This window comes from Etheostoma cragini, chromosome 12, assembly GCF_013103735.1.
Source record: "Etheostoma cragini isolate CJK2018 chromosome 12, CSU_Ecrag_1.0, whole genome shotgun sequence".
NCBI lineage: Eukaryota > Metazoa > Chordata > Actinopteri > Perciformes > Percidae > Etheostoma > Etheostoma cragini.
Window position 1 is genome coordinate 16,030,450 of NC_048418.1, and position 27,005 is coordinate 16,057,454.

The window sequence follows — 27,005 nt, forward strand, 5'->3', positions numbered from 1 at the left end:
CTATCTATCTATCTATCTATCTATCTATCTATCTATCTATCTATCCATCTATCTATCTATCTATCTATCTATCTATCTGTCTGTCTAACTACTGTATTTATCCATCTAACTATCTAGACCAGGGACTTTCAAAGCCTCTTAAGTGCAACATAAAATATAATTATGTATTTTGTCACTCGTGCTATTATTGCTTGTCTTAATACTATTTCAGGGATAATCATGCTCTAGAAGTGGAACTACATTTCCCATAATTTGGGGTCTCTTAAAACAGAAAGTACAATGCTGCCTTGCATGAGAGACAGATGGGCTACAAGTTGAGTCCAGTTTTTTAGCATTTGTTTATCACATTGGCAAATTTGCACCATTTAAAGTATGCAGAATAAGATAATAGCACTTCACGTTTGCAGTACAGACAGCTATCACTGGGTTACTTTGATACTCAATTAAAAAAATTTAAAAAACAGCCTTAGGGAAGTTCTGCAACGTCTTTTTTGTTTTGATTTGGTTTTTAAGATTTTTTATTCAGCGATAGACATCTGAGATAACATCCTTGGGAACGGTAAGTCACACTGAATCTAAAATGGTACATGGACGCCGCTGTTGTGTGTGTTTGAATGTCACTGAATTATGACTCCAAGATAGAGTAAGATTTTTGACACATAGCATCCAACTGCAAAACGGAGCTAAGAATTTTAAATTAATTAAAAGCAAAGCAACTCAACAATATGTATGGTAGAATATGATTAATCATAATGTGCTGTGAGGGTTCTAGTCCTCCCTCTCTCTGGATTTGGCTATGTCTTCTCTTTCAGCTAAAATTGCAATCAGCTGTGTTTGGAATGATTATTATTTCATTCAATTGTAAATATTCTGCTAGGATTTTCTATATATTTCAACATGGTTGCCGCAGAAGTACAGGAAATTTGCCATTGTTCTGTTTTGAAATTTGAAATTTCAAAGTGCTGTAGTGTGTTTGCGTTACAGATATGTGCTGCAGCGGTTTTGCAGGTGGTTGAGTGTGAATGAGAAAAGTCTTTGCCCTCACACTTCACAACTTTAAATATTCTGTATTCTAGAACAAGTTTGATACTTTATAATGTGTAATTCCTGCTTGAATGCCGGTTCCTCTAAGAGTTGAATCAATTTGATGTGTATATCTGCAACTCCGTTTCATCAGTGTGATAATAAACTAAGGCCCATGCTGTTTTGAGGCAAGCTTTAAGATGAAATGCATCCTGGACAGCAAAGCAGGGGCATGTAATCCGAACCAGGCAGCAGGATGATAAAAATAAAAAAGAAGCCTTTTTGCTGTGGTAGGCTCAGCTCAGCATCAAGGGGAATCATTAGTGTCTGGCTAATACCAAATAGGAAAATCTTGTGAAAGTGTGTGATTATGGCAGGCTGTAAATAAATCCATTCTGTGACATGCATGTCGAGAGGCGCAGTAATTTCCTTATTCAGCTGAGTGATTTTCGGAGGAAATTAGATATTACTGAACTCCCACCAGACATTGATTGATTGATCTGTTTGCTCTTCCATTGAATTACTTTCTGAGTAGTGTGTGGCATGCTGATGAAAACCTTAGCCTGTGGTTCCTCACACCACTTTACTCAGTTTTACATATTTTTGAATAAGTAAATACTGTAAATGGGCTTAAAACAAGTCCAGTCAATTTTCATTAATATATTTGAAACTGGCCTCAGGGGGCTTTACAGTCTGTTCATCATATGACACTTCCTGTCCTTTTGGTTGAAACTAGCGCTAAGGATGAAACACCACTTATCCCCCGTAATTAGAAAACAACCATATATCACTCAGCAGTGTATGTCTGATCTTCTTAAAGTGTTACTTAAGAATTTAAAGTATTTTCTACTGTTTTCTTTTAGGAGAACATTACAAGAGCATAGAGAGCATGCACTTACCCCTGTTTTGTTTTTCTGAACAGTAACCTTTAGATTAACTTATGTGAATGAATAATAATGCTTAATATCAGGGTTCTTACAAAAAACACATGAACAGTGGAACATAGGAAGTTCATTCACTACATTTGTGCTCATTGAGGTTATCACAACAGAAGGTCCTAAGTCTGTTGTGGTGCTCTTCTTTCTTTGGTGGAAAAATTATCTTTTGAATTGACGAACATCATATTTGTAATCCATGGCTCAATTCAAAAGGGATCAAAAACTAATGTCACTCCCGTTCATATTTTTGGGGAATTAAGGTCCCAGGAGGTCCACCGTCCCATGTGACTTCGGCTCTCTGTTCTTCTTGTCACACCCCAATGTAAGGCGAGTGCAGATTTGCGCATGCGTCACTTTGCGACGAGTAGCATACAAGATGCTAACGAGAGACTTCTGTAATGTCAACACAGTTAAAATGGACCTACTTAAAGAAGTTCGTTCACTACTGGCTACAAGATGTCAAATGCAACAAAGGCTGTACGTTGAATGGCGTTTTGAGCAATCAAACAATCGTAGATAGCTAAAACGTTTTCAAAATGATTCCCATCTTCTGTTTTTGAGAAAAGTTTACTATTTCATGGATTTCACAAATTTCAGTATGACAAGTTGTGCCATTAACCGTTTAAATCTGAGCATGCGCAAGTCACATCTGCACTTGATTTACATCGGGGAGTGACACTTCTCCTCCACCCCATCTTCTACTCTAAACTGGATTCATTATGCACAGCACCACCAGCGCTAATGATGATCACCACAAACACACAACCTCTCCACCATGTCATCTGGAAAGAGGACAGGCTACACAAACTCACAAAAAATGAAACAAAAGCTGCTTGCTTTGTTGCTTTATGCAATTTTCTTAAGGTGTGACAGAAACTCATATAGCTAAAACAGAAAAGAACAGAACATTAAAAAGCCTTATTTGTTACAGTATTACACTTTGTACTATTTATTTCCCATGCTGGAAAACTTGCTAACAAAACTCAGGTAACTGTATCTTTTATACAGTGGTGGGATTTTACCTGCAGTCCTCAGAGCGTTCCAGTATGCCTTGGAGCATGTACTGTACGCGCTACTCTTTTGGCTTCATTTTAACAATTAAGAGAAAACAAATGAGGTTGCTTCTTGCTCTTATGTAATAAGAGAGCACCTGTGTATTTTCAGTTAATTTATGTGGTAACTTTTGTGTATAAATCCAAAACTGAAATCAAAAGCAAACTCACCAAGGAAGTTTATTGAGCCTCACTCACACCATCATAAAGTGCTCGGAAGTGCATCATGTCATTACGATGAAAACGCATCTGTTATGAGCTTGAAATATAAGTAACTTTAGTAACTTTTAAATCCTACTAGCTCCAACAGTGCCATTAGCTCCCCACAGAGGCATAAGGTATGCTGCAGCTATCATAATTACAAATGTTATTATATGCATCTCCACGTGTTTGCCTCTAATAACACAGAGCTTGACTGCAGTGATTTGTGTGAGAGAGGGGGAAGGCGAAGCTCCAGTCAGCTGCTGTACTGAATCTGTGAGGGAGCGATATGGGAGTCAAGCTGAGCCCATTGCTCTGGGCACGGTCCTGAGGGGAGCGTTAAAGCAGCCAGGCAGTTCACAATGGCTCTCCAACACAGTGAGGTGGATTGGAAGACATCTATCACAGAGGCTGGGATGGATGTCAAGTGACTCAGACCTATTTCCCCAGGTGTGCGCAGACCCAGGAAAGGAATTTATGAACTAGAGAAACAAATGATGACAGGGACCAAAGCCAGCCAGTGTGGAAGATGAGGCAGTCGGAAGCCCAGATGTGTAGCCCACATCATAAATCTCTGCTGCAATTAGAAAGCATGCAAAAGTTTTAAACAAAGTTGTGTTTCAGGTAATTATGAATCATACTCAAAGTGAAAGGACAATTGATTCAAAGTGAAGTGAAAGTGAGGGATAGGGACTATAGTTATAAAAAGGCAGTAATGTCCAATGTGTGCTTGGTTTTAAATAAATGTCCCAACATTTGAAATCAATATTCTGTATTCTACATAAATCCTATTTAAGAGGTCACATTCATAATTCAAGCCATGAATCAATGAGCCTCCAGCAGTTCTTTTCAGAGCTGGAGATGACTCACATTTGTCAAAAAAAATAATGAACTGAAACTTGTTCTTTGTTCAAAGTTGAATATAGAATATTTTCATATCTACTGTTCTAGTCAGTCCGCTTTGAATACCCTTTACAAAATGAACTTGATTTTGTATTTATGGAATGGACCACAGAGGAAAACAGAGGAGGGTCATGTCTTTTATTCTTTGTTTAGGGGGGGGTTAACCAGTTTCTTTTGTCTTGGGGAGAGGATCACCCGACTTTTGTATTCATGAAAACAGCAAAATTGCAAAGTGGCTTGTTTGGTGCATTTTCTTCCATGTAGCTTCATGTCCCCATGGCTAGCAGATGGGCCCTTCCCTGTTAATCAGCAGACAGTTTGAGCTGTAGCTTTGTAGAGACCGTGGGATTCCCCAAACTGAAATCTCACGCGCACTATAAACACAAAACTGCTTTGCTAGTTCTATCGTGCTGTAACTATGACATATGCTGAAAAGTTTTGTATTCATTAGCATGATTTCATTAGTGTTTAGTTCAAAAACATCCACAAAACCGACGTACGATAACATAGCGGGTCAGACGCAAGCTTTAATTTTGAAAGGTCGAAGCTCGCGGACAGCACGCAGTCGGGAGGGTATGAGACAAGAGGTCTCCAGGCTGCAGCCATACCCGATTCAAATATCCTTTCGGCCCCGGTGTTTATTTGTGAAATGTTGCGAACGACAGCCTTTTCAAGTCATTTGTGAAGAAAGGAGTGGCAGCATGGAAGCTCCCAAATTGACGCTCGTCTGAGAAATGGAGTTTTGGATAATGTTCAGCTTCGGCAGTTTTATCTATGCTAAAATATACAATGACCGAGGAAGCATGGTGACGAGTCCATAGCAACCAGTTCACGTGTTGAATTTGTTATTACCCATAGTGCTTTGCTGAATGGTCTCAGTGTTATTGTTTTATTTCACGTGACTACTAGATTATTACAGGAGTGACTTAGAATTTAAAGTAATGCAGTAATTTAGGAGCGTGAATTTTCCATACTTATTGTGTTTCCACAACAACGTAAGTGAGTAAATCTACTGAAATCGTCACCATGAGAGTGGAGTGTGATGTGGAAGATCAAAATGCAGAGATTACGCATGTATGTCATGGAAGTGGAAGATAATTCCTAATGAAAGCAAAATTGTGTAATTTTGTCAAGAGTATACCGGCGTACATGTGAGTTCAGTAAATCGGTGACATGATTATTGTTTCTAACCAGTGAATTATGAGTTTCATGGGTTAATGTAATGTTGGGCAGGTGAAGTCTTTCTTGGCTGTAGACCCCAGATCTCCTCCAGTCGCCCCACAAACAAAAACAAACATTCCCTAAATGGGAGATGTTGCAATTCACAAGTTAGCATGAGGGGTTGTTTTGAGCCGTGCTTAATCGCTGCTTTGAAGTTGTACCCATGTGAGGATGACCTCTTTCCCCAAAATGCGGCTCGGTGCCGCTGGAGTGATAGTTTGAGCTGTCACAGCAAGAGGCTGAGGGGTGTTCGCCTGTGGCATTCATGGCAGAGATTTTAATACTTTGACTCAAGAGCTTTTTCCTCCCTCCACCACATATAAGCCAATATTCTGCATTACCCAGAGAGCTGCACTGGCCTCCGTGAACACTTCAAGCATTAAATGTAGTGAGAGCTGAATAACACTTGTGGAAGTAAAATGAAAAATTATCATAGGAGAGAAATTGCATACATTAGGGGAGAGACAATTTCATGGTTCAAAGTATTACTGTAAGGGATTTTAAGGAAAGCATTGGGGAGGGAGTTTTCGTGTTTTTTTGTTTTGTTGCAGGACACTGGTGATAATTGCTGCATATGACTTTCTAGTTTCTAGATAACTGGAAATTGTACAAATTTGTTGATCTTAACTTTAGTTTTTCAAAACTCAGGATTTGTGCAAGCAGAATTTTCTGAGTAAACGAGCAAAAACAGAAGGATGTGTTGTTTTACACCTGAAGTAGGTGTGTGGTCAGCCTGCTCTAATCCAGTGCGCCACAGAGAGGCACTCGATCTCCGTCCTGGGACTGAATGCATTCAGTCGGGTGATGATGTTATGACCCCGTTCGTGAAATCATAAATGAGTCCGATCTGATAATCAAAGGTTTTAAATGAGGGTAGGCTACATTCAGGTGAAACTTGCGCAGTGCCGGAGCATGTTTGTGCGTAAAACAGCAGCCAGAGAAGTGCAGTGACAGTAGCGCTCCAGTCACTGCTCTCTCAGAGCTGGTCACTTCTTATGCAGAGCGCGTCTGCGGAGAGTACCGCCGGGCTCTGTGTGTCCTTCATGCGTGAGGACTGTCTGCCAAAGAAAACAGAGCCGAAAGTGTCGAAACATTCACCTTTTGCTCTTTTATTTTGTGGACAATCACCCGGAGTCTGATGGGGATCGACTATCTGAACGGAAACTCAGCGCATCCGCCTGCTGTCTCGCTGTAAGGAGGCATCAGGAAACTGAAGAGGGGAGACAACGTGTTGTGAATACTGATGAGAGTAACTATTGACACCTTCAGCCCACCAGTCTGCCGTGCGCCTGGACATAGCTAACAGGACATCGGCTTTATTTCGGGCTATCACTTCAGACTGTGAGTCATCCACTATCTACTTATTTACTAGGTCGGTATCTTCGCCTTATCTTTTTTTGCTCCATCCCGGTTGTGAAAACTGGCTGCCTGCCATCGGTTCTCCTCGAAACGCACAGAAAACCAATAGCTCTGACCCAAAAAAAAAACGACCCAGGCGAGACTTGTCTGTGGCTCTGACATGCTGTAAGTTGTTTTATCTGGACTGGACCTATAATATGGCTTTGCTGTATCAGAGATTCACCGGGAAGATTAATACGGCCAATTCCTTCCCGCACCCACCTGAGGCCAGTCACCTTCTCGGTGGACAGGTTGCAGACGAGGACAACGCAGCGAAGACCCTTCAGCAACTCGCAGATGGCAGACCTCACATCCAGTACCGCAAGAAATGCTCGAGGGAGGATGAGGATGTAAGACACCTTTACTTTATTAGCCAACATAGCCCTCCCTTATGGAAAATCTCCAGATTTTCAGTTAAGATTGGATACACAGTCACAGGGTATGAGTATATCCCTGGAAAGTTGTAAAAGGTTGTTCTTCATTCTATGGCAGCTTAACTCTTGCTAGAATTTTTTTTTTTTGGGTTTGGCATTATAATGTTTTTCTTTTGTCAAGCTGTCTTCAGATTGGATAATAGAGCCTGTGAGCTGGCCTGGTCCCTGTGTGGCTTCTGTTAAATATTAAATCAAAGGTAATACATTCTCTCTGATGTTTTTCAGAGCATCCACCTCATTGACATGCGTTGAACAGATTAGGATGATGTGATTCTCTATAGATTGTGTGTGTCTGTAGGGAGAGCCAGATTAGGATGATGTGATTCTCTATAGATTTTGTGTGTCTGTAGGGAGAGCCTGCGCTTTCATCGGGCGCTGTCTGTGGTGCTGAAATTGCAAATATAACTCATTCGGTCAACATGGATGTAGCCTGTGATGTCACCCCCAGTGTATTGAATGGATGATATTGATTTTTGTGCTGGTCACCATTTTGGCAGTTAATGTACTGGAGCCTGAAAATCTAAATTTTCTCAGAGGGAAAAACGTCTATGGGAACGCTGGGCCTCTTGGAGGAGTTGTAAAATTGATTTCAAGACCAGACATACGCTTCAATAGAGTTTGACCCACTACTGCTAGTTCTTCAGCTTGCGTTTTTAAAGATAAGTTGCGCTTATTTTGGATAATAATCGTATCCAGTTTGGAGCTATCAAACTGCATCAACAATGAGAGGATGAGTGGCTTAAGATGCTGATGTGGTTTGGTCCATTACGTTTGGTCATGTTGTTGTAGGTACATCATTGCCATTATTATAGTTTAAACACACAGTATATCTTCAAATGTCATACATTGAATTAGTATCCCTCCTATGAGATATTTGGCCAATAATTTACACTTTTTACCTCCTAACTATCAGATGTGCCTAATGAAAATGAGGGTTCGCTTTTGTCTACTGGCTGGACATATACTGTGTAGAACTTTATCCCACTTTGAGTTCTGCAGGTTGTATTTCCAGCAGTATTTCTCTAAGAATGTACACATTAAAATGCAGAACAGCAAATACAAATAGTTAAAGTCTTATCAAAAAAACTAAGAATGTACACATTAAAATGCAGAACAGCAAATACAAATAGTTAAAGTCTTATCAAAATGAAACCTGTTGCAGAACTCCTCTCCAACCGACAATGCTTTATTCTGCAAACTTTTTTGGCTATCTTGCCTTCATCTCAATGCTCGTTTCTGGTTTGTTTGTACAGTCTCCTCTGACTAAATAACTCAGAGGCACATAGTCACTGGTTAGCACTCCTTCTATCAAAGATGAGAAACCAACAAGTAAATACAGCTGCTTTAGTATTTGGTTTGCCTGCAAGATTGTACAGTCTGGGCCTGGATAGCTCATTTGGTAGAGCGGGGGCCCATTTATAGAGGTTTACACCTCAATGCAGCTGGCATAAGTTCAACTCCAACCTGTGGCCCTTTGCCACATGTCTCCCCCCCCCTCTCCCCTTTCATGTCTTCAGCTGTCTTGTCAATAAAGGCCTAAAATGCCCAAAAGTTATCTTTAAAAAACAAATTGTATACCCTCTGCCTCTAATATCAAGGCCTTATGACGTGACTTGTTAACGTAGCACCTGTTTGCAGATGACACTAGTTCAAACCTGCAGCTAACTGACTGGTATTTTATCTTTAAATAGCTGAACCTCTAAATTATTGATGTCTGTCACATCAAGAATCAAGTGATAAGGTTGGTAACAGGCCAAACAGTGCCACTGCTCGGGCTGTCAACAACAACACCCAGGCTGGACCATGTAATACACAGTCTATGGGCTGGACGCAGTGCTAACCATGTTTCCCCTGTTTTCTTTTAGAGCCTGTATGTTCATTATACGAGCTAATGTGCTGTAAAATTCAAATTCATAATTAATGATTCATTTCCCTAGCATTTAAACCATGGGATTAGATTTTATGAGTGTGACCACAAGCTTTTTGTGCTGCTTTCCAACATATTTATTAGGTTTGCAACGTTAACCTTGAGGTCACCTTTAGTCCTGATGTTTCGCTGAGTCGTTCTAGAGCATGAAATTGCTTTTAGCCTCAGGAGATGAGGAGACCATTTCAAGGAGTCTCCTCCTCAGAAAAAGTTTGCCATTGAGAGTTGCCATTTATTTTGCAGAGAGAAAGGGCACAAATTGACTTGGAAATGTCATTAATTTAATTGAAATGTATCCAAATATTTACCTGCACAATTGTTCAGCCTTTTTCTAAAATCTTTCAGTTCCAAATTGGAAAACAATAAAAATAAAAAGATTTTTTTTTAGAACTGTTCAATTTGTGAAATGCAGCGTTCATTGCCCGTGTGTGTTTTGTGGGATTGACTAATTATTGCTGCGCTCTGTGTGTAATCACCAGTGTTTCGTGGTCCAGTCACCTAGGGAGACATCTGCAGTAGTTCTTTTCCCTCGTCAGTACCATTTACTGCAAATAGAAACCCACACCCAAGGGTCCTTAATTAAGGGTTGTTGTATGTAAAGGTGAAAAACAGATTTTTTTACATTCAGACTGAAACCCTGGGACACTTTTATGACCCGGCATGTGTTGACTTATTCTTTATGCACATACAAAAGCAAAGAAAATGAAAGCTTTTCTCTCGGTTTGGGTCTCACATTGAAAGAGGACATGTGACTCTACAAGCGTCTGGGTATCTGTGTACATAAAAGTAATCAATACCAATAAAATAAGACAAACCAATAAACATAAAAAACACATTTAAATAAAAATGATTAGTCCTTACAATCAGAGATTCAAAGGCGGTTATGCCCTTCAGTAAATCAATGTCCATCTGACTCTTTCTATGACAGACCACAATTTCATTTTTTGTTTTTTTGTTTTCTCATCTCAGCTCCTATTTTTTGATTTAGGGATCTAACCAGTCTCTCTGTGCTTTCAGTGTTTTGGGATTCATTTTTCTAGATGAGTTTAAAATGTGAATGATTATAATTGAGGCACATCGCAGGTTTTCTGCCTCAAGCTAGATCTCAGAACACTTGCTGTGCTTTAGTCACTGATTTCAGCTACTGCCTTGTGTCATAATTCCATTGATGAGTTTACACTTAGTCATATTAAACATATTTGTATACTGTTAATCATCACATAAATTTGTTTCATAAGCAAACATTGCATTTTTACTTACAATTATAAACCTTGCTGCTTGTTTATTGTGATTGTATGTATGTTGAATGTATGTTTAACTAAGCACTAGTCATTAGTTGAAAGCTCATTTCCCACAGGACTATCTGTGATTGGAAAACGGCTCTATAATGTGTTTATATTTTTTTCTTCTAGGCTACAGATCTTGATGGAAAGTATGCTAGAAAATGGGTTTTAACCTTTCTTTCATGGGCTTGTCTTGCTTGAAAAGTATGTATGACAGAAAGGGACGGGGATGAACCCAAAGAGCTCTAAGCTCTGAGAGTTCTCTTTTTCAAGAGATTACTGGATTGTTTATATAATGTAACCATTGGATGTATTAGCTGGGCATTGTAGAGTATGTCCTGTACCTGCTTGACTGTCGTCTTTAAACCTTTTTGCTTAAAGGTCCAATGACATGGTGCTTTTTGGATGCTTTCAAACAGACTCTAGTGGTCCCCTAATACCAGATCGGAAGTCCCTTTCCCAAAAGTCAGCCTTGGTGCAGAATTACAGCCTCTAGAGCCAGTCCCACAATGAGCTTACCTTCGAATGTGACGTTTTTGAGTCTGTAGCTACTGAGGAGGAGAAAGGGGAGCAAGGTGGAGGCTGGGGGTGTGGCCTTGACCAACTGCCCCTTTGCTCGTTTGAAAGCCATGATGTCTCTCTAATGGGTGGGCCAAATTCTTTGGGTGGGCAAAGCAGAGAAAGGGGAGATATCATTGCTCCTTCTGAGCTCATAAGGGGCAATATTCCAGATTTGCCCATCTGAGCTTTCATTTTCTCAAATGCAGAGCAGGAGACCCGGGGCTCAGTTTACACCTATCACCATTACTAGCCACTAGGGGACCATAGGCAGGCTGGGGGAACTCATATCAATGTAAAAAAACTCATAAAGTGAAAATATCATTGTATGGGATTCTTTAAGTCAAACAATACTAAAATTGTCAAAGGTAAATTCCCCCTCTGCATAACTCTTGTCCTGTTTTGAATCCCAGGAAACTGGAATTAAAAAGAAGTAAATAATAAATTACCCTGTGTGATTTCAGTGTAAAATGTTATCAGATACTAATGCCAAGGGCTGAAACACACACACACACACACACACTTTGTCTTCTACTCACAGATACTCCAGATCTGAGTAAGTCAGCTTGGCCCGGTTCCCAAGTCTTAGTTTAGCTCTGTGCTTCCTTCCTATCAGCCAGACGGAGCTCAACAAGAGCAGCCACATGAAAAAAAGAAAAAGACAGCAGCGAGCTGTGATAGGATGTCCTCATTATCTCTGTGGCCGAACTAACTCTGTATGCAGTTGGCGACTGCTAACTGATGGCCGCCACTGGCTTCGTTACCCGCTGCACTCATCCAAAAATGATGGTGGTGTCCTGAGATAACCCGCTCTTACAACACAGTGCACTGCAAAAGGCCTGATGTGAAGTCAAAGCCATGTGCTTCATTAACACATGCTAGTGTTCAAATCTCAACAGGTTATTATGTTTTAAGTATTTTGTGGAAAATCATACGCTTTTATCAGAGTCAATGTTTAGTTAATGCCAGGAAATTAAGGTGGGGAGTGAGATGGAGAATCACATGCAGCAACAGTTGCCTGTCCAGTCCAGTTCATGGGGAGCACCCTGAACCCCTTGGCCACCAGAAAACCCTTTTACTTTGTGTTGTAAAGTCACAACTGGCAGTTTTTACTTTCTAAAAATCTAATCTAATCTACTATTTTATCTGACAATGGCACACGCAAAGAGATGGTAAAAACAGGTTATTTGATCGTGGAAAATTGTATATGACCTTATACTGTTACCTCATTACCATATAAGAAAAAAACAGAAATGGTAATTTCTGTCTCTTTAGCTGCTGAATGCTTGACTGTGTTCACCAACCGGTCGCTTACATTGTCTCTGTGCTGTTTGGTGGTAAGCATGTTGCACTATGTCATCAAGGTGGGGAGAGTAAACCAAAACAGTGAGCTGAGGGACACTGAAACACTCTGTAGAGCCGAGGGGAACTGCAGAGTTGGTGATCCAGGAATTCTCATCTCTTCGTATGTGATGCATTGTCAATATAGAAAGGTTGACGATAACAGCTGTAAGATCTTAAGCTTAAACTTCCTCACAAATTTGTGCCAAATACAAGACGCAATAGTATTTATTTTTAAAAGCACTTTTCAAAAGCCACATTACGAAGTGCCTCACACAGGGCAAAAATATATAAACGATGAAATCTATTTACAAGTAAATCAAAACAAACCTAATATCTTTCATCATAAAACACGGTAAAACCAAATGAAATGAATGACAATTAAAATAAGAAACTCAATACAATGTCGCTGACCATTTAAACCTGCATGCAGGAAAGGGCACACAAGGCAAACGTTCTGTCACCCAGGCTCCTCCCTAAGGACAGGACAGCATCCGCAGCAGGACCTTTTTCTCGGCGTTGCCATGGTTGCAAAGGTGGAGAGGGCGAGGCTGAATAAGCTCTGGGAAAACACACGCATCTCCTCGCTGGAGACTCTGACTGCCATCTGGAGATGACGCAATACTCACATTTCACACTGAGCGCCCTGTGCCGGTGTCATGCAACATGCTACGTCCACCGTAATGAGAATTTGCGTGTTTTTTTTCTCTCCTATATTCTGAATATAGGATATAGGATGTTCTGTCATTCCCGTTTGGCCTCCAATGAAGCCTCTCCTGTTTCAGGGGCTTGGATACTGCTGGCAGACATATTCACTATCGACCTGTTTTTGTTTTTTATGCTTCTCTGTTCTCAGAGGCATTTCAACAGGTCCTCCATCCCCCACCCGGGCACCTCAACTCTCTGTTGACAAGCCATCGATCATCCCCGGCCACACTGCCCTTCCCCCCCACCTCCACGGACCTGTCAACAGTGCGTCAGCAGGCAGCTGCCTCGTTGGCAGGCTGTGCCTCTTCATGATTTACTGTATTATTACACAAGCTGACAGTGGATATTAGTCAGTGTTTAAATACAGAGGAGCCTTATTACTCCCTGATGAGACGAGGATCCTGCAGAATGGATGACGCTGACTGAGTTTCAGTCCTGTGGTAGATCCTCTGCTCTAAAGATCATGTGAAGTAACAAACAAATCATCGGCTGTCATCAAGCCTCCACGCAGGTAGTTTTATTCATATCACATTTGAAATCCTCTCCACTTATCACTGATAACAGGAGCTGTAGTCTGTGTGGTTCAAATGTAGTCAGTTAAATATTTATGCAGTAATAAAATCACTCCTTTTTTGTCATTTTTGTCATTTTCTGCTTCCTGGTGGCAGGCACATCCTTTCCCTGTGTCTCTCAAGAGATTAGCTCACTCCACAGATGTAACTTCACTGTGGATCTTAAAAAATGTCTTTTTAACTTTAAATATGTGTGTGTGTGTGTTTGTGTGTTTCTAAATATAGCTGTCTTTTAATTCAGCTTTTTCCTATTGCCTTATCTTTGTGTTCATGTCTCTGTTTAAAGTGTATAAAGTGCTTTCCTTTTGAGGATTAGCTTTATTTGTTGGGTGGTTGATCAGCGGCAGTGTAGCTATTTTGGAGGGAGGAATGAAGGAAGTAGGAAAGTATCGTAGATCAAGCGTTAGTTTTTTCCTTCTTCTGCCAAATAGTTTTAATCCAGTGGATTGGGATTTCATATTTCATTGATGTTCAAAATGCCAAGCACATGCAGGAAAAAATGCTTCTGTTTTACCACTAGAGACTGTTGTGTTCCAGTCAATGCACCAACTCTACACTGTCCTGTACCTTTTAACATATAGTACAGTAGACAAGCTCAGGCCTTGGCTCTGGTTCATACAGACACAGAGTATTGCTGTACCTTCAGTACTGATAAAGCCTTAGATCATACTTGAATTAAAAAAACTGAAAGTTCTGGTTTCCTACACAGCTTCTGTAACTAAAACTAACCAGCTGTCCCAGCTAAACATGTCTCAGCCACATCCAGGAACACAACAGGATTGGAAAGGTTATATGGTTGCCTTGCAACATCAGCCACATTGAGGGATTTCTGAAATGTCCACACAGACAAAGGCCTTTTCTGGCATAGACAGACAAGAGAGCGTCAGTGCAATGCCTAACTGGCACATTTCATTCGGGGGGGGAGATCAAATGATCATATCGGTTGCAGAAGGTGTGCTGTGAAACCAAACATTTGTTCAGCTGTGTCTTTGAGCAAGGACCTGGATCCTCCCTCACATGTTACTGTGCAGCAACAATTCATGTTTACAAATGTTCTGTTATCTAATCAAAAAGAAAATTATCTGGAGCAGATCAGTAGTAATGGAAACAGAACTTTAAAGCAACTAAAGGAAATTTCTGTCAGCTAGAATTAGAGCAGCAGAGTAGAGCTGCCATCTCTCCCAAGCGCCCTCACCGTCTTTTCTCTGGGCTGAGACTGGGCAGCAGTAATCTGTTGTGTCACACGGGCAAATTCGCTTATCAACCACGCCATGATACAGCAGCAACACACACCTGGGACTGGGAGACACACACACACTCAGAAAAACACGCACGTGCATAATTGAAATGGTACATAAACACACAGAATGACAAAGCAGGAGGACCAAAAGGCAGAGCTGCAAAGTCAACGTGAAGTAAATCCTTAAAAAAATAACAGAAGCAACAAGTAACTGTAGCTTTTGTACATTTGCAGCAACAGTATCACTACAGAGGGAAAATATGGCTTGTGTTAGTGTTTAGAACCCTGTATTGATGCAGTATCTGTTCTTTAGGATCAAATCTGGTTAGCTCCTTCATAATTCCTCGTCCTTCTAGAAACACTATTGGCCTCATTCGTTCAAATAGAGACAATGCGCTTATTGGCTTTTGTTGCAGAGAGTTAAATTAGATGGATACCACTCTCATGTCAGTCCATTAAGGATGAAGCTGCAGCCAGCAGTGGGTTAGCTTAGCTTAGTTGAAAGTTATCTTTTTTAATTTATAAAATTAACAATCCATTCAAATAACAGTTGCCAAGTTACATCAATCCCAAAAAAGAAATCACTAATTCAAATTTGAATGTATCTTTAAATCTAAATATATTCAATGATCGTGCATGGTGGAATGCAATATGCTTGGTGTGCAACTCTTGCAGATACTGTATTACTGTGATTGCAGGATAGCAGGTGCAACTAATAAAATGTAATGATAGCTGTGTTGATTTGAGGTGTGTCAGTAACCCATGTAATTCAGTAAATATGCGGTACACCAGGGCTCTGGCACCGGGAACACATAAATAAAAAGCAGCTATTATGGATGTAGTTACCTGTGTTTAAGAAGTCAAAATGTCTGCTGCAACAAAAGTCTGTTGGTATTAGATCGGCCCTCTTCTGCCTCCGGGCTCTAATTTAGTCTTCTGATGAATAACACATGAGATTGGTTTTCATGTTATGTCCTTGCCAGACGTTTCTGTGTATTCTATTCATGTCAAGGAGTGACAGGAGAGACAAGTTTCATTTCACCAGCCATGGTTTTATAGCTTGTTAAATTGTACATGTATGTGTGCGTGTGTGTGTGTGTGTGTACCTGTGTGTGTGTGTGTGTGTGTGTGTGTGTGTGTGTGTGGTCTTGTTTAACTATATTTGTGGGGTCCAAAAACCCGGAGTCCAGTATACTTGTGGGGTACACAGCTTTGTGGGGCAAAAAAGCTGGACACCACAACTTTAAAGGGCTGTTTGAGGGTTAAGACTTGGTTTTAGGGTTAGGGTTAGACTTAGGTAAGGTTAGGGTGAGGGTAAGGGTTAAGGTTAGCCATTTAGTTATGATGCTTAAGGTTAGGATAAGTGGCTACGGAATGTATTATGTCAATGACGGGACCTCGCAAAGATTGCGTGTGTGTGTGTGTGTGTGTGTGTGTGTCTGCTAACTTTCTTCTTGTGTACAAGCACATGTAGGCCAGTGTGAGACCTACAGTACATGAGAGTTTTTTTTCTAATAGGCAAATTCTGTATTGCACAGCTTTTCCTACATCATCATCTCCAGTCAATATTTATCTCCTGTTCCTCTATGCCAAGAGTCAGGACTCTGAATGAGACCCAGAGCTCCAGGAACGGGAGGAAAAAAATTGCTTTTCCCTGAGCTGGGACTCAAGGGCTGACTTGACTGTGATGATGTTCATTGTGGAGCACACATGGAGCAGAACAGAGATGGGGGAGATAATGATTGTTTGGTTTAGCGGAGGTGGAGAGAACGGGGAGCACTATTGAGTGATTTGCTATTCTGGAGCTGAAAACCTGTCAAGTTGTATCAAAGACAGTAAAGCCAAACCGCGATGACTGATGTTCCTCCCCTCAGCAGATTGGCTGCTGCATCATGGGAATAGAGAAACTTTATTGCTGAATGTGTTGAGGAAGGCATCTTGCTACGCTGACATTATGGCTCATGTGACACAAACATACACACCTAAACAGCTTCACAGACAAAATTATATTTCTGTCCTTATGTCTGACTTTCTGTCAGCTTGACCTTATAAATTGACATCCAATATGTTTTATTGTCGGATAGACCTCAACCTGAACAACTTTTCGATTGTTAACATACTAATATGAACTTGGAAATCCCACTTTTTGACTCTTGAACAGAAATCAAGTAGATTTAGTATTTTATGCCACTGGCATATTTTAGGGTAAAGAAAATGTTGTCTTAAATTTGTATTAATTCATTTTTTGGGTCATTGCTTTACTTATCAAGCAGACATGGAACAAGAGTAGCATTAATTTGTAGTGTGTTTCTGGCCACCTGATGAAAGTCAAAGATGCTCTCTTTTCTAGCTATTTTTGGCCGTTTACCAGCTCCGGAGGGAAACATCCGGTTATTTAGCGGTGGGCATGTCATGTACAGGGGGTTTCAGAGCATTTTCACTATAAAACCACTGCAGAGGAAAGTGCAGAGTCAGGTGACCATTATCTGTGGGTTCGGCATTACAGGGATGTGTAACGTTTTTCCAGTTACAGGTAAAGCATATTGGTTAGGGTTGCTTGAAGTTCTGTGGTTCCTGGGTGTTTCTAGTTTACAGATACAAGCATATCCGGTCTGCATTGTTTTTTTTATATCATTTACGAGCAAAAGAAGCTCACCAGATTCCAGCAGCAGCCACATATAAAATATATGCAAAGCCTCGAGGGAACAGATAGTATGTGTGCTTGGTAACACCTTACAGGTATTAGCTTCACTGGGTCATAGTCTTCATCTCTTTGACGTCTCGTGTTCATGGAATTATAGCCTGTATCAGTAGGTAGCTGTAGGAGAAATGCTTTTATCAACCCAGATAGGTGGTGTTGTGGGTAAATTGCTCCTGAGAGAAAAGTACAGGGAAGACAAGATAAATAACCCTGGGTAAAAAAAAACGCCATAAAGTGGCCTAGGTCTGTGTGTGGTGTGTAATGCTGATCTGTGCTGAATGGCAAGATGCAGCTAATGGCTCAGGTAAGTGGTTCAGTGCTGATTGTTGTGAAGGGGCCGAGAGCTTTGGCTCATCTTTCCTCGCTATCGTCCTCTGGAGTTGTGTTTCAGAGATTAGAAAGATGTTGACGGCTGTCGGGCTCCCTGTTCTGCCTGGTTCTCCCTTGCGGCTCTGACGTGACTTCCTCTGGTGTGACGGCATCTGTGTCAAGTTCTCGTTGGCAGTCTGGGGTTTCTCCTTGATCACATGGTATTTACTTGAGAAAGCAGGGAGGTGTTTCAGTTAGAAGAAGTCCATGCAAGCCGCCACACACACTCACACACACACACACACCCACACACAACCACGTGGGCACTCACTTGAATTTAATGTGTGGAACTTAGTGCTGAGATGCTGACTGTGGAATTACTCTTCACTGAGCGTCGAGGTGTGTCTCGTTTATGACCAGGTCATTATTCACTTCTCTCTCCGCATCAACATCACTCCTCTTTCGCCCTTTACATATGCAGCCACTCCGTTACAATGAAATCACGCAAGTTGTCCAGGGTGGAGAGACTGTGGAAGGTGAGTGTGTTGAATCTTTTCAGGGACAAGTTTAACTTGTGTTTGCGTTTGTTCAATGTTTACCATGCAACACAATTTAGGATCTTCTTTCTAATGATGCTTTTAATGAATCTGTTGTTGAGCACTTGAAGAATTTTTTTAAAGAAAGTAATTACAAGCTGTTTCTGTGCATGATGAAGTATAAGAGCTGTTTATTCATTTAGCTTTCAAACCGTCTGATGGTGTAATGAGCAGTTCCAAAGACAGCCCCTGTTGAAAGTTGTGGTTTTTAAGAGTTTGCTGCAAAATCACAGACATTACATCTAGAAATGTATCATTAGCTGGAAAATGTAAACACCGGGCTCTCTGGGGAAATCCTTAAGGGCAACTTGGTGTTAAAAACAAGTATTATATGGTACTACATTGCAGTTCATATAAAGTATTATGGAGTGAAATTGAAATGTGAATGTTTCAAAATTATAGTTGTTTTTACAGCCTCATCCCTTGTGTTTAAATTAAATCAAAAATGTTTTCCTAAATGTCTAGTTCCATTGCTGCAGTGAGACGTGAAAATCTCAAACCAGACACACAGGATCCAGCTTAGAAATACCTTAATGCACTTTCCCTATAGGAATTGTGGTTAAGCAAAGGCTGCACTGTACTGCACAGAGTGCTTCCCCAGTCCCATCATGCAATATCAGCTTTTTTAGTGAGATACATATTTAATATGTTCACTCCACCGGACAAAGTTGGACCTCGACAGCACAAACATTTACAGGGGTATGAAACAACTGACGATAGGAAGACTTTTGATGTTTGATGGTTCTTATGAAAATAAACTTTTCTGGTGTACCAAGGCTCAGTCCTTACAGCAGTGGCCGGGGTTCGATTCCCCCCCCCCCCCCATTTTGGGTTTCTTGTCCACACTTGTCCTATCAATTGAAGGCAAAAAAAAACCTAAAAATAAAAGATAACTTTTCTAAAATGTGTTGAATCTTAAAGCATCAGTTTACAGTATTTAAACTTGTGGCAAGCTTTGCCCTAGTTCATAAATCTGGTTTCTAATTATATACTGTACTTGTGAAAGTCAAAAGTTGAATTGCCAAAGGCTTTAAGAACCCGACCATGCAATCGCAACATTGTCAATGTGAGTCCAGCCAAGGACCTTTGTAGCAACCATTTCTCTCTCTCTCTTCTCATTTACTGTCACCATTATACTGTCTGCTCTCCAAATGAACGGGGAAATGCCCCACAAAAAATACCTAAAGACAGTGAAATTAAAAGAATTTTTTTTGGTCACTGTGACCATTTAAAAATACAAAATCTTGTTACATGCTAAATATGTGTCAACAAATCATATTGGAGTATGTTTATGTTGAAATCCCTCTATTTACCTGTAAAATGTGAAGTGAAGTGTTAGCATCTTTTTGATGACTCATCTTGAACTCGGGGGCAGTAAAAAAAATGTATCCAATCAAATTTGGATTTGATTAAGGGTGTCTAATTAACCAAATAAAACCATCATTAACTGAGGTAAAGGAGTTGTGCGTGGAGGTGAAGAGTCATACATCTCCACAGCTCTGTGTCACGCAGCGTGCTACAGCCGCTACATTAGCCAAGGCTAGTTTTTTTTGCAAACAAATCAAAATTAAAGGATTTGATTTAATGATTTAAATCCCTCTCTTAACCCCACCCACTTCCATTTCACTGTGACTTTGGTAAAAGTAAAACAAATGTCTACAAATGTTAAAGTTTTTTTGCAGTGCAACTGTGATTGATTCACAACAGATGGATCTCGGTGTTGGTAGACACTTATGAGCTCAGCAGGGCAAGATGTTTTACTTGATGCTGTCAGCGTCACACAGGGAGCACGAGGCAACAATGAGATGCTGTCTGGTTTTAATAGACTCGGGCTACAGCTTAGCAGCTGATACTGATCTAGCTGGGTATCCTGGGGTTTTGTCCTTGTGGCTGCTTGGATGCCTGAAATATGCTTATTGCTATTTGTTTTGACATGATACAAGTTTAACATGAGTGTTTTAAAAACTGCATCCAAATCCTCTGAGAGGCTTAGCTCTGGCAGAGAGCTGATGGTGTACAAGCTGTCACAATATAGTCATTTTTCTGTGTTTCAAGGACACTACCGACAATACTTTTACTACCATTCCAACTGCTAATAATAATATATTATAATATGATGCATCACTTTGGGAATCAACTAGCTTTTTTTAGTGCTACCCTGAAATTGACATATGGTGTTGAGTTAAATGTCTCAATACAAATTAGATGATGATTTGATGAAGAACTTTTGGTGCCTAAACATAAGCAAGTAGTTTTTGTACCTAAACTTAACCAAAATGTGATTGTTTCACAACGTTAAGGACGGGTTTAAAACTGTGCCGCTACGTTGACTGGTTTAGCTACAAGGTCGGAAAACGGTACTTCCTGCCACCTCTAGGGGTGCAAATTTCTGAGATGCTCTTAGGGTCTAATGACAGGGTAGGGATAAACAACAGCCTATATCGTTATATGCTTTGGAGGAGTTGGGTAATCATTTAGATGCTTCTAATTAGCTTTTAATCACTCCCCTCAGTGTCTTTACTAATCCATTCTTAAGAAGAATAGAACAGCACGGCTATATTAATTTTCCTGTGCTTGCATGTGATTCATTATCACTTCATTTGGATCCCCTGAATTGCTTTTTTATTTTATTTTATTTTTTACACCTGTGTCTTTTGTTTATTTGATGATTTGTAACTCCCTGATCTGAATATACAGCGCACTCTGCTGCTAATTCCTTGTTTATTGCCGCTGTGACTGTGCTTTATCTTGAACAAATTTGCATAACAACTTGCCAAAATGCAGTGTTAACTCTAAACTTTGTTCGTCTTTTCATTTTACGACCCTCTTGCAAGCCATTGATGAGCACACATAAAGTCCATGAGGCTCGTAACTCTGTTTTACGAGAACTAGATCAGCAGATGGGTTAATGCTCTGTAAATGCATGCTGACTCACCCTGCTCCTGTCTTTCTATATATATATATATATATGTCCATGTGTCACACTTAATGAGCAACTTTATTGTGTCCTTGTTGACTTAATTTTCTGTTGCCTTTTATTATCTCAGTCATATTCATTCAGTAGAGCTGCACTCAACTTCTGTCACAGTTGCATGTCGCAATCTTAAAAAGACTCTTTGATTCTTTTAAAGTTGCTGCAACCATACGTTAGGTTAAGATCCCTATGCACTGTGGCATGTCCCAAATACCTTAAAAAACTGTGATAGCCATACAATTAATTATAATAATCATTTATTATTTAACTCAGAAACAACTTAAAAAATGAGTCCCCCTCCACTCCTGTTTAGCTCATTGTGTCGTCCCTTGGATGTTTGACCTTTACTGTGCAGAATAATTTCTGTGCAGAGACTAGAATGCTGTTTCACATTTATCTGCCGAGGAGAGAAAGCTTCTTTGTGTTTACCATAAATCTGAGTTGAGCGTTGTGATATTACAAGCTTGAAAGCCAATTGTAGTCCGATATGCAACCTACACGAGTGTAGTCTATGTATCCAAGACGTTCCATTTCCGGGATTGCTTCCGCAACACTGGAGATTCTGCTGGAAGTATGGACTATGGTTAACCTTTGCTCAGCTCTCTGCAGGGTAAATCCAGACAGCTAGCTAGACTATCTGTCCAGTCTGAGGTTTCTGCTGCCCGACTATACAACCTTTGAATGTACGCCTTCCACCTAAACAAGTTCCTTCCAGAAGCTGTTTTGCAGCGCCACCTTGGCTCTGGCCGGAGCATAGCACCACCCATGATAATTGTAATTGGTTTAAAGAAATGCCAATAAACCAGAGCATGTTTTTCTCCCATCCCAGAACGCTGTGTGGACTAGCCAGACTAACACAGGTGTAATGTTGAAACTTAAAGCCCCCACATAGAAGTTAAAAGGGTACACATTATTGTTTAAATCAAAGTATTTTGAATGTCTTGTAATAATTGTCAACATGAATTCAAAATAAGCAAGGCATGAAGTGTGAAATCAGTGGTGGGTGATGAGGTGGGAATGTTGCACACTATGAAAACTGTGTGTGCGAACTGGTGCCAACCTAGTGGTGCATGTTACCTGAACAAAGGATAAATCCAACCCAGTCAAACCCAATACAAGAGAAAATAATTCAAGTATTTCAAGTGTTGGCTTAAATGAACTAAAGGATCAGTCACTGTCATGGCTGCATATTTTCTTCTTGTTTTCAAGACAGCATCATCCTGAAAATAATGCGGCCTACGTTGTGGCAGTGTTGGATTTTGCGCCTTGTTATCAGGCTGCGGAGTAAATCTGTATATGTCGATTGGAACCTCTTGTAACACTAGGATTAAATGAAGGGTTGTGAATTTGGATGTCCTATAAACGGACTGCTGAGATTTACTGTGGAGACAAAACTAGGATCCCACTGGGAGCCTCTATACTTGGAAACTTTAGCATTGTGATACTGTTTTCCTCACAGTTATTTCTTCAAAACGGGCGGTTTTCCCTTGGAAGAGTCCCATTTTAGTCTCAAAGGCTGTTATTTTTGTCAAACAATGATCTGTACGGATCTTGAGTTTGAAGGCAGTCACTGAGAAGCCTGTTTGCAGTCAAGATAATCTTTATCCTCAGGAGAGAATTTGTGAGTGCAGTTAGTGGAGAGCTGCTGGGATGTTGTTTAGGGTTCACAGGAGAAAATATTTGGGTTACCACATACAACTTACATTTTATGGGGCACAGGGCAACACAGACTGTAGTGCGTCAAAAACTGCAGTCATGAGCCGGAGTCAGTCAGAGGAGGCGATGTGAAACTGATGCAATTCATAGTAAATGATAAAACTGAAGAAAAAAAACATTAAAAAAAAAATCCTCGGTGGTCTCTTTTTTTCTACTGATATTATACAATGCTGTTTGAATAAAAAAATATTCTGTGCTAAGGGTCTTTACCAAACGCAACTCAAATACTGATTGAGTGAATGTAGTTACTTTAATAATCACGATAAGAAAAGTGCAAACTGACAAGAAATTATACTTTACATGAAAAAAGTCATATGAAAAATGAATGATACATGCCCCACCACCTCGAAAGATTTAAAACTTGACTTTTTTATCTTCAGTTGGGAATCAGGTTGGCAATGGGAGTTCATAATTGCCTTGTTTACATCATATAGAATTCAGTGTAAGAAATTAAACATGTCGGTACTTTTTGTTTTAGCTATTTTGTTCTAAAAGCAAGGCAAATTCGTAACGGGATGTAGAATAAATTGATAAATAGAATATAATTAAAAAAAAGAACAGACTCACAAAGTAAACCAAAAAAACTAAATAAAATGAAATCCACACATTTTGTTCTGTTGTTATTACTTAACAAGCGAGATGACCATTGGGGCACTGAGTGAGGTTCAGAGGCTAGATAATCATGCAGAGTTAATGTCATGTTGTAAAGTGCACACACGTGCATGCGTATATGTGTGTGTGTATGTGTGTGTGGTACATTAATTGTTTTCCCCTGAAAGTTCTTTCTTGATAAAAGAACAATAATTAGTCTGATTAAAGACTTGTGGACTGGGTAATTACCCCTCTGCAACGTCCAGATAGTAAAAACCTGCCTTTGCCTGCAATCTGAAAACATCTCTGCCTTTTGTCTCTCTGCAACACACGTAGGCATGTTTTGTAAGGGTCCAATTGATTGAAGTACAGTAATGATCTGCGATGAAGCGCGGCCCCACACTGGCTCTATCCGGTCTGTGATTTACAGCCACAGCTCAGCAGACGGGGAGTGGAGATGCATGCAGCAGTGTTTACACTCTGTGAAGCGGGTGTGCTGCTAGTTGGACAGCTGAAGGTGTCACGGCAGGCCAGAGGGTGAAAGGGACGTGACTGATGATTGAGTTGGCTGGGCTGACTGTAGGCAGTACAGCGGATGGGAAACAGCTTGTTCCTAGATCAGCAGCCATCGATGATTGATAGGGTTGTGTTGGCATTTTGCAGAAGAACAATCTAAAATCACAGTCATGCTGTTTTAGTTTCATTTATTAATATTCCAGAGTTTCATTTGCATCATTTTAGTGGTATGCTATATGCTGGAATGCCAGGTAGGGCTGTAGGCAATGTATGTAAAATGCTGAGGTAAGCCAGGTAGGGCTGTAGGCAATGTATATAAAATGCTGAGGTCCAAGTACCATTAAAACACATACCCTAGTACATATCTCCCCCTTCAGAAACTTTAGTGTGACTTTTTTTAGTGATTTTCATGTTCTATTTATTTAAAGTTGAAATCCTTCAAGTTAAGTTGACGTGCAGTTTAATGCTACATTAAACACTCATTAAATTTGTCTTAATACGACACAAAAGCAACTGACATGTTTGCTCACAGTCCATGCACAAAAAGTTAAGTTTTCAATTAATTCAAAAAAATATTTTAATAAAGTCAGTTTTTAATAATTGTAAGTGTGATGTTTCATGCTGAAAGTAGTTTTCCACATAAGAGCATGGCAGAATTTTAATTGCATTTTATCTATAGTATCAATTCATAACAAGAGTTATCTTGAGACACTTTACAGATAGAGTAGGTCTACAACACATTCCAGAATTGTAAAATTTGTAGTTTCCTCCAGAGCAAGCAACAGTGCGACAGTGGCGAGGAAAAACTTCCTTTTAGGCAGAAATCTCGGACAGATCCAGGCTCTTGATAGGCGGTGTCTGAAGACCACTTGGGGTTAAAATAAAGAGTGGCAATAACAGTCACAGAAATAGTAGTTTGTAGTAGTTCTTTGAAGTAGTTCATGGCGTAGCAGGGCACTGTGCGGCATTACAAGGCCCAGTAGGGCGTAGCAGGGCACCGGAGAGCGTAGCAAGACGTAGCAAGGTACCGCAGAGCGTAGCAGGACGTAGCAGGGCACCACAGCGCGTAGCAGGACGTAGAACGGCATCGCAGAACGTGTAGCGGGACCATGGGGACAGCTGCTACCATGATTTTGGAGCCTCCCTGATCTGAGGAAACATGCTGGGCGAATAAGAACATAAGGACACCAGGGAATAACTCCCCAGAGCTAGGTCAGCAACAAGCATTTCTGGGACATGGATGCACACAAATCAAAGATAGATAGATAGATATATAGATAGATAGATAGATAGATAGATAGAAAGAGGAGAGAGGAGCGAGGAGCTCAGTGTGCCAAAGGAAGTCCCCCAGCTGTCTGAAACTATTACAGCGTAACTAAGAGAGACAGGGTAAAAAGAGGAGCCTGGTCAGGCTAGAACTCTCCCCAACCGGATCGGGCTGTATTGCCCTGCCTCCCTCTAGTTTTATTCAAATGAATTCAATTCTATGCCCCAACTATAAGCTTTATCAAAGAAGAAGGTCTTAAGCCTACTCTTAAATGTGGAGACGGTGTCTGCATCCTGAACCCAAACTGGAACCTGGTTCCACAGGAGAGGAGCCTCATAGCTGAATGCTCTGGCTCCCATTCTACTTTTAGAGACTCTAGGAACCACAAGTAACCCTGCATTCTGAGAGTGCAGTGCTCTGGTGGGGTTGGCAGGTACTATGAGCTCTTTAAGATAAGATGGTGCACAGTAAAGTTGGTTACGTCACGGAGGAGTTGGAGGTGTGCAGCCTGTTGCCTGCGGCTCTTTATTTAACAGCTCACTGTGGCTGCTTCTGACTATTTCATTACTTCTTGCAATGTTTTTTGCTAACAAAGGGGTAGTTAGCACTAACCACAATTACAAATATGTTTGGTTTCTGCTTCACAATAAAAGCCTCTTCATGTTGAGGAATTAGGGAATGGCATACTCCACCATTACCAAATAAAACTACAATATGGAAAGATTATTGTGGAATGTATTTGGTTAAGTATAGCAGAAAAATGCCAAGGATGCTATCTTTAAACTGCTTAATTTAATTTTGTGTTGTTGACACATGGTTTAATGCTGATTCAGAGCATTCCCCACTCTGCCACTAATGAAATACTGGTGGTAAATGCTGAATACTTAAAATTGTAGTGTGTATTTGTACTAAGCTGCTAAACTATTGTGAATTGTGGGGAAGGTTGGACCCAAACGCGGAGATGAGTGACCAGGTACTGGGATTGATTCTTTATTTCAACAAAAAGCCATAAAACAAGGTGTCCACAAAAAGCAGGTTAGGTTATCCCAAAAAAAAGAAAAGAAAGAAAGATGAACTGGAACCGAGGAAATGAACAGAAAACAGGCAGGGAAACACACAGCACGGTGACGCAGGGACATGCTAAAAACAAACAATGAGGCAACCAAAGGCAAAGAAAGCACAAGGGTAACAAGGTAATGAGAGACAGATGACACTAGGAACAGGTGGAACACATCAGGGTGAGACAGACAATAGTTGTGAAAAAGTGGGAAAGAGACCACACAGACACTCACAGGAAAAACACAAGACAGGAAGTATAACTAGACAACAAGGGAGGAAACACGGATTACAACAAAATAATCAGGAAACAGACAGTAAGCAATAACAGAACCTCAAAACCAACAGAAACTCAAACTCAAATCCAGGAAACCACAAGAGAACCCCCCCCCCCCCCCCCCCCCCCCCCCCCCCCCCCCCCCCCCCCCCCCCCTTGAGGGACTGATCCCAGACGTCCCAAAAAAGTCAACCCAGTGAGGG

The 27,005-nt window shown here is 40.6% G+C and overlaps 1 protein-coding gene across 4 annotated transcripts in view; it reads left to right on the forward strand.

Moving 5' to 3' along the window:
* LOC117953724 (dipeptidyl aminopeptidase-like protein 6) overlaps positions 1–27,005 on the forward strand; it is a 101,645-nt gene that overhangs the window by 12,369 nt on the left and 62,271 nt on the right. For 2 of the 4 annotated variants that reach the window (XR_004658670.1, XM_034886986.1), the window contains exon 1: positions 6,334–7,086. The exons of 1 other annotated variant lie outside the window; for it this stretch is intronic. Coding sequence is in view for 2 of the 3 variants with exons in the window: in XM_034886986.1 (XP_034742877.1) it covers positions 6,895–7,086 (192 nt within the window). In the remaining variant the exon portion in view is untranslated. Of the gene's footprint in view, positions 1–6,332; positions 7,087–27,005 lie in introns of those variants that run through there. One more of the 4 variants, XM_034886989.1, reaches the window with a different exon arrangement.